Here is an 8,643-nt window from a genome sequence, read left to right as displayed (position 1 = left end):
GCAGCATATTGTTGGATCTTGCTTCTTGACTCAGCCCGTCTCTTTGTTAAATTGAAACCATTTACATTAATGGTTATAACTGATGTATATTGACTTATCCTTGCCATTTTCCTGCTGTTGGTTCCCCTTTTCCCCCCTTTATTACTTGCCTTGCCTGGAAGATTCATTCTTTTGGGGTTCATGGTGTTGTAGTCCTTGTTATCTTTTTCTAGAATGTCCTTCAGAACATTTTGTAGTGCTGGCTTGGTGGTTATGAATTTCTTCAGCTGTCCTTTGTCATGAAAGTATTTCATTTCTCCATCAATTTTGAAAGATGGTTTTGCAGGGTACATCAGTCTGGGTTGGAGTTTGTGTTCTTTTAGGGCTTGAAATACTTCATTCCAAGCTCTCCTTCACTTGGGGATTTGTGTTGAGAAGTCTGCAATGATTCTGATGGGCTATTCTTTATAGGTAATGTGTTTCTCTTAATAGCTTTTAATATTCTGTTCTGTTGAATTTCTGGAATCTTGACTATTATATGGCTTGCTGTAGATTTTTTTATCATGGCTAATTTGAGTTCTATATGCCTCACTTGTGTATGTCAAAATCTATTTCAATGCTTGGGAAGTTTCTGCCATTTTTTTTTTTTTTTTTTGGAATCGAACTCAGGACCTTGTGCTTGCCAGGCAGGCACTTGTGCCACTGAACTATATCCCTGGCCCTTCACTGTAGCTTGCAATGTGCATCCCATGGTCTCTATGGCAACCATTCAACTCTGCCCTTGTACTGGGAAAAGCAACTATTTAAAAGATGTGACTGTGTTCCTGTAAAGCTTGGGGTTACTGAAACTGGAATTCATGTAACTTTAATACATATTTTTTTCCAACCCTTTAAAAATGGAAAAGAGCCATTCTCAGTATGGCTGACCATACAAAAATAAAAGCTAGTGACTTTGGCAATAATTTGCCAGCCCATTCTATAGGAACAGACTAAGATGCTGGACACAGAAGTGCACACCTGTCATTCCAGCTGCTCAGGGGGATGAGGTAGGATTATGTGAGCCCAGGAGTCTGAGGCCGAAGTAGGCAAAGTAATTAGGACCTCATCTCAAAAAGACTGACGACTATCATGTAGATGCTTAGGGCTACACCAGAAACTGCCAGATCATTGGAAACTTCTGATAAACCAAAGCAAGAAAACAGGAGAAATGCTACAAACTTAAGAAAAACTCCAACTCAAAAAGATTTGCAGCCAGGCACACCCATAAATCCTAGCAACTCAGGAGGCTGAGGCAGGGGGAAACAAGAGGCTATGGGACCTAATACTCAAATGGAGAAAAGTACAATCCAGTGAAAAACACAGAAGAGACAAACACACAGAGGCAAGGGAAGCAATGGAAATTCGCAGTTTTCTCATCTAAACGTAGTGACAAAAGGTTATCAGCTGAGCAAGGGTGAGAAAAACTGAAGGCCAGGGCCTGGGGACATAGCTCAATGGCCCAGTGCCTGCCTGGAAAGCACAAGGTTGAGAGTTCCACTGCCGGTACCAAAAAAAAAAAAAAAAAAAGACAAAAACTGAAGGCCTGAAAAGAGGCATGAAACAGACCGGGCAGGGCTCACTGCGCAGTGAGCCGCATAAATGCTCAGGTGAGCAGGCCAGTGTTCTCTAGCCAACTTCCGCATCACCGTGCAGGTGCCAAGTGCTACACTTAGGTCCAGCTACCTGGGCACTCTGTGGCTGCTGGAGGCAAAAATAGTTGGGTTTTTAAAAAATCAGGTTGTAATTTTCAGTCCAGTACAATGCTGCTTGTGTTTCCCTCAGCCATCTATATTTCCCAAAAACTTGAGAAATGCCAATTTTCAGCCTTCACCCTAGAACAGTGGTGGCGAACCTATGGCATTTTTCTTTCAAGAGAAAAGTTAATGCGTGAGTTGTTTTCTCTAAACTAAAAACTTAGCATTCAAGTTTAATCCCAGTGTTGGCACTTTGCCCAGGCCAACAAACTTTTAACAAGACTTCCAGATGGTTTAAGAACCATCAAAAGCGAGGTGTGGTGGCACATTGCCTATAATCCCAGCACTGGATGATCACTGAGTTGGAGGCCAGCCTAGGCTACAGAGACCTTGTCTCATACCAAAAACAAACAAAAAACAAATTAAGGCAAAAACACTGCCACTTGGGGCAACCCACTCAGACCCCTTTTGCCCTTTTCTTGGACACCTTTCTTTCCCTCAATAAATGTATTCTGCTGTTAACCTCCATTGTTCCTAAAATTCATTCTTCCAATTTAGAGAACACGAACTCATCCCAGATACCGTTCAGGTTGTAAGTTTCTATTTTCCTGCATCTTTTTGGAGGTCCTGACCAAGACCCTTGGACAGAGATTTAAAGCTGTAAGCCTACCCAAGATGAAAATGCCTGCCTTCAGATAGACACGCTGGAGGATATCCAACTGCAAATCAACAACTACAACCCCTTTCAACCTGAAGAAGCCAGAGCAGTCATCACCTTTTACTCCCTCACAGAAGTTCAGGTTACTTCTTCAGAGGGGGGAATGTTACAGGCAGCTGAGTTAGAAATATTATAGGCTGTCAGACAGGGCCAGCCCTTGAATGAACCAACATGAAAGACAAGATACCTTGTAAGCAGAGACGGACTTGCCATGGGCCAGACTTCAAGAGGACTAAACAAATGCACCCACATACTGCCCTAGAGATGGACATCAAGATTGATATTCTAAATAGGTAGAAATCACCTTGAAGAGTCACTCATCCAACCCCTTACAGGAAAAGCCTGTTCTGTATTCATGCCCACCTGCTACGTGACTCATGACACGCTTCCCCATCTGATCCCGATTTAATCAATTTTATCTGAACAATGCTTATTAGTTGACCATAGTTTTGTCCATTTTTCCCTTACCTTGGACCCACCTCACCTCGTGGTTTTGCTCTATAAAAGTCCTTGAAAAGACAGAGTCCTGGGCAACCCACTAGGGGACACCCTCCTCTCCCTCCCTTAGGCAGATGCTTTCTTTCCCTCAATATATTCTGCTCAGGAAAAACAAAACACTGCCACTTGTCCTCTGCCACATCAACACCCAGCACCAAGCTCCAAGAAAGTAGCTAAAGCAGCATCATGAGTGCCTTCACTCTTTATCTATGTAACATTTCCAGAGCTCAGCACCTTAAAATGGCATGGTGCCCTTTCAACTATGTAACAGATAAAGTCCATAAAAAAGCTCAAAATCCCTGTAACCCAAACACCTGAAAGGCTGGGGCAGGCGGATCAACACGCTCACAGTCAGCCTTAACTATACACTAGCGTGATCCAGTGACAGAAAAAACAGACACTAGCTTGCACAGACGATGAAGCAATGGAAATCTGTGGTTTTCTCACCTGAACTCTGTCCCAAACCAAACAGCTCAAAATAATTCACTACCTACCTAAGCTTACCATCAAATCAGTTATCCAAATCATCAAGCTACTAGACTTAAAAAGAATGTTCAGAAGCAAGCCATCACAAATAGGAGTTTATTTATCGCTCTTAAAAATCTGAATTTTAAACAGACTCTTGGACTGGTGGTTCATATCCATCAGCTCGTTCAACTTTAGCTCCAGTCTCATCCCCAGTAGCTTTTCCAGAGCTACTACCTTCACCATGAAGCTCCATGAGTTTTCCCACTGAAAGGAAAAAAAATTATTAAAAAACCATTATTTGTTCTTCCTTAAAAGCCCGTATTTGGTCCCATCATTTTTCTTTCATGAATCCTATGTCACTTACATTCAAACTTGGGCTTCTTCAGCATTTTTACTTTCCTGACGAAGACATCATGAAGAGGATAAATAGACTGGCAAGCCTTTTCTATGTCTTTCCCAATGCTGTCTGGAATCCTGCAAACACAGTGATGGTTAAGTGAGTCTAAATAACAAAGGTCTGGTTCTTACACACAAGGAGATGGGGCATTTTTTTGGGGGGTGGGTACTAGGGGTGGAACAGGGGACACGGCTACATCCGTAGCACTTTCTGAGGCAGGGTCTCCCTGAGCAGCCATGAACCTGTGACCCTCTGCTGCTACCTCCTAAGTAGCTGGACTTACAGGTGTGCACCATCACACCCATCAAGCAACTTCCTTTCAAAGGAAAGCCGTAGAATACATCTACACACTTAACCCTGACTTAACCCACAGAAATCCTCATTAAGCTTAACTCTTATCTCTTTTATAAAGAAAAGAACGAGTTATCAACTACCTACTGACAAAATTAGTATCTAAATCGGAGTCCAAGCCTTACTATACACCTTTTCCATTACATCCTCTTAGCCACCTGAATACTGCATGGGAACATCAGAAAAATGTAACAGTTATCAGTGGACATCAACTGGGACCGAAACATTTTTTCATCACTTATTCCCATACATCACTATGGGAGATTCTGCTATTCAGTGTATTTTCTAATTAGAGCCAAAACACCTCCTGTCCTCACTATCGGCTATATGATAACTATTCAAAAGAAGATCAACAACAAAAACATCACATTTACTTAGCAATTAATTTTCATTTAAAGGGATTTTTAATTGAGAGTCACAAAAAGATTTAAAGAGAGGTCTGATTCCACCTGGTCTCAGATGCATTCACTCATCCATGGGATAATTAGCTGTTCAGGGCTGTACTGTAAAAGGAAGACCACTTACAGTTTATTGACCACTTCCTTCAAGTCATTTGTCTGCACCTCTCGGGTCATGATTTCCATCATCTTCTTCCGGATTTGGCGGACCTGCTGGTGCTGAGCGTAAGAGGTCTTCCGTATCTGATTGTTTCGCTTTTTAGTAAAGCCAACACAGAACAAACGAAGCAAATAACCATCGGTAGTCTTGACATCAACATGAGCTTCGATCATGGTCTGGATAGAAAGAGATACTGTCACTATAACAGATTTTAACATTACCAAGAATATTTTTTTAAATACAATCCTATTTATTTAGGTTTTTTCTTCTCCCTATGTAGCCCAGGCTAGTCTCAACTCCTAATGATCCTCCTGCCTCACTCAGCCTCCCAGGTGCTGGGACTGTAGGCACACACCACCATACCTGCTTTAGACAGTTCTATTATGTAGTGGAAGACGGCCTCAAACTAGCGATACAGTGATAGGAAAACAGGCACGCATCACCATGCCTAGCTTAATGTTAATATCCTTGGGGCTGGGGATTTAGCACAGCGGGCAAAGCGCCTGCCTGGCAAGTGCAAGGTCGTGAGTTCGGTTCCCGGTACCGGAGAAAAACCAAAACCAAAACCAAAAAAAAAAAAAAAATCCTTAACAATCTATCTATAGAATATTGTTACATTCTACTTACAGAATTCACTGCCCTGAAATGAACTTACCAATAGACAGCTAACTCCCAATTCTCACTACCCTCATATTCAACATATAAATGCTAAGTCCTCTCAGCTGTCCTCCCTCCTCTAGCAGCCCTGTAACTATTATCAACTGTCCCCACACCTATCTTTCTGTATATGGTATATGGAAGCCGTAAGAGCCACCCATCAACCCAAGAACCAGGCAAGACAAAACAGGTTCTAAAAATGGATCCATGGGGCTCTACCATTTGAACACCTATACTTACCAGTCTGTCTTAATAAAAAAGTACTCTGAGCAGCTAAAGTACTGCTGTAACATTAAGTGCACATCTTTAAAAACTCCTACACAGGTATTTCTAAACTGAGGCCATGCTAAGGATTCAACATTTCATAGCTAAGATATAATTAAAATCCATAACTAATGGTCATAATGTTGCCTCAATTTAAAAGCAGTCCTCAGGGCTAAAAACAGACTTGTCTTCCTTGCATTTTGCAAATTTTTCACCTGATTTTAAAAAATGAACATCACCCGGGTGTGGTAGTGCACACCTCTAATCCCAGCCTTTGGGAGGCAGAGACACAAAGACTGCCAGGAGTCTGAGGCTAACCTGGGCTACAAAGAGAGTTCCTTCAATCAAGGCCAGTCTGAAAGGCATAGTGAAACCCTATCTCAAAAAAAAGGCAGAAAGACAGAAATAAAAGGAACAGACCCTTAAAAAAATCTTATCCCTAGGACCATAAAAAGAAAAACATACATATTTCAATACAATTATAGCCAAATGCGTTCAAGAACACAACCGTAAAACCTCAGAGGAATGTCAGCAATAAATGTAACGGTATAATCAGTTTGTATCATCTGGGACCGAAACATTTTGTCATCATTCATTCCCATATACAAAATACCAACAAGAGGTGAGTACAAAGACACATGTGAACCAATGCAATTCAAATGACGCTGTTTACTGACTGCTTTCCATGTTGAGCACCTTGCTAATCATGTTTACATGCGTTTATTTTATCCTAACTGAAAAGATAATTTCCATTTTACAGATCAAGAAACCATGCTTAGCAAGCTTAAGTTACTTCCCAAGGAGCTATGATTTCAAGCCCAGCAGAGGCTTTGCCACGATTATGCTCAATTGCCCAAGGCAATCTAGTCCCTACAAGCACAAGCCCTGGGTCCAAAAAAAGAGAACAAGCAAGCAAGCCCAAGCCTACCCTTTCACCATAAATTGGGTTCTGAGATCCTAAGATCTTCTAAAGACAGGCAAATCTCTGGTTCACCTAGCTCCAACAAGACAAAAACACTGTGATAATCCAATAAAAATCCCCATTTCAATTTAAATGTGTAAGTAAAATGTTGCTGCTTGTTCAATGATGGATAAACTTGGGAGTGCCAAACCCAGACAGGCACTTGACACCAAGACATCAAAGATTTAACATGAAATTCAAATCACTGCAGGACAGGCTCCTTCCACACCATGCCACCCCTGGTCATGCACCCCAAAACACTAAGCACTCTACGCGAATGTTTGGTCTCACCTGCCATTTTTTGACCATGGAACACATTTTGTCACGGGTGAGATCCATGCCATGGAAGTTAGTTAGACAGTTTTTACCCTGAACATCTTCAGTAATTAGCTTGAATTTTCTAAAGGCAACTTCATCATTTTGCAGATCAGCAAGGCTCACTTCAAACACACGACCTTTGAGCCCATCAGACGCAATTTCTACAAAACAAGAATCAGGCCTTGTCAATGATGGGAACCACGTAAAACACAGACTACAAGTCAGACAAACTACAGTTAAAATTAAGTTAATGGCAAATTATAAAGACCTTTACTTTTGCCACCAAATCCACCTAGGCTGCAGTGACTTAATGGCAATGTCCATTTATGTTCAAAATTCAACTTTTTCTTCAATTCTAAAAGCATTTCTCCATGTGTACCAAGAACAAGCACTCCAGGTGCCTAACTTGCAAGGAACACTCTCCCACAAGACCAACAGTTGCCCAAGCTGCCTACAACACACACGCGCCAACCTAAGAAAAACACAGCCCAGATGTACGATACTCACTGGTTCCTTGAGTTCTGGTGACTAGTGTTTTCCCAATATTTCTTATGTTGAACATAGCCGGTGCCTTCACATCGTACCAGTCTTTTTTAGAAAATGGATCAACCCTGAATTAAAAAAAAAAAAAAAAAAAAAAAAACAGCTTAAATTCCACTGCAAATGACGCACTGCTGCGATTTCCTAGTTTCCTTATGTAACAGTTAACATCAAACGCTATTAACTGGCAACTTACTGCGGGAGATACTTCCCTCCCAGGGCGGCGAGGGCCGCACACCTAAAGCTCCCTATTCGGCCTCTCGCTGCCCGGACGCGAGCCTCTCACACTGAAGACCTGTCTCCACCCGCACCGGTCTTCCAGCCCCACCACGTCCTCCAGGCATCTCTACGTCTGGCGAACTTTACTGGGTTTTAAAGCCAGCCGCTGGTAAGGAACGCCCTCAATGGCTCCTGAGAGCCTGTCAAGAAGGCACCAGGTCCTACGAGAGGGGATACGGGGTCCTCAGCGGACACGGGCTCCCTCAACTCCGGCTCTTGCGGGGACATCAAAAAGCCTGTGTTCAGGCGACCCGCGAGCCCCCAACACGGCACACGCCACAAGGAGCGAGTCGGGGAGGCCACAGGTTCACACGCGGCGGACCCGACCATGTAGAGGGAAGGACGGCGAGACGCAGCATCCCGGAGAGTCGGACAGCCGCGGCCCTGGGTGCCCTGCCATCCTCGGCCCGCGCAATCCGACCTCATCCTCACCATAGGGGGCACGCCGCCACCGAGAACCCACCCGCGGACTCCAGTAGGCCCCCAAAGAGCATGGAACCACGGCAAGCGGCACTTACACTTTCTTCTTGGCTCCCTTTTTGCCGCCTTTCGTAAGGCGCTTGTTCTTGCCCACCGCCATGGTGCTGCTCAGAGAGCCAAAAGGGCGGAAGTATAACTCACGCGAGAACTTAGACTTACGGGGCGGGGCGGGGCGCGCCGTCTACGTGACCTTTCACCTTTCCTCTTCCTGTCGCGAAGAATATCGCGACAACAGCCACTCCTCTGACTGGAGCTGCGGCAGCTCCCTCGCGCGTCCGGAGGCCGAGCCGCGCCGCGCCGCGGGCTCCCCGGGAGGCAGCGCTGTGGAGACGCAGGCGCCGGCCGCCAGCGGAGCGGATTTAACTGTTTCTCTTTCTCTGACGTGGTTATGCCTGAACTCTTCCGTCCGCGCTCCAGAGGTTGAGGCGAGAGGGTCGTGAGT

The 8,643-nt window shown here is 44.1% G+C and overlaps 1 protein-coding gene across 1 annotated transcript; it reads right to left on the bottom strand.

The window, feature by feature from the left end:
• Positions 1–3,492: 3,492 nt before the first annotated feature.
• Rps3a (ribosomal protein S3A) lies at positions 3,493–8,347 on the bottom strand. The gene is made up of 6 exons (XM_005400892.2): positions 8,240–8,347; positions 7,410–7,513; positions 6,876–7,063; positions 4,670–4,878; positions 3,761–3,870; positions 3,493–3,660 (listed from the first exon to the last, which is right to left on the bottom strand). Exons 1-6 carry the CDS (start codon positions 8,299–8,301, stop codon positions 3,539–3,541), a joined length of 795 nt encoding a protein of 264 aa, XP_005400949.1. The 5' UTR covers positions 8,302–8,347; the 3' UTR covers positions 3,493–3,538.
• Between the last annotated feature and the right edge of the window lie 296 nt (positions 8,348–8,643).

The sequence above is a fragment of the Chinchilla lanigera genome, unplaced genomic scaffold (genome assembly GCF_000276665.1).
Source record: "Chinchilla lanigera isolate Chin_1 unplaced genomic scaffold, ChiLan1.0 scaffold00070, whole genome shotgun sequence".
Taxonomy (NCBI): domain Eukaryota; kingdom Metazoa; phylum Chordata; class Mammalia; order Rodentia; family Chinchillidae; genus Chinchilla; species Chinchilla lanigera.
This window is presented reverse-complemented; position numbering and strand designations above follow the sequence as displayed.

What these genes read in the sequence shown, in the direction of transcription:
- Rps3a (XM_005400892.2), bottom strand. Translation starts at nt 8,301, where the DNA reads ATGGCGGTGGGCAAGAACAAGCGCCTTACGAAAGGCGGCAAAAAGGGA. An exon ending in AAGGAAGTGGTCAATAAACT is followed by an intron (nt 3,871 to 4,669) that starts GTAAGTGGTCTT and finishes CTGTGTTTGCAG; the next exon opens with GATTCCAGACAGCATTGGGA. An exon ending in GAAGAAGCCCAAGTTTGAAT is followed by an intron (nt 3,661 to 3,760) that starts GTAAGTGACATA and finishes TTTTCCTTTCAG; the next exon opens with TGGGAAAACTCATGGAGCTT.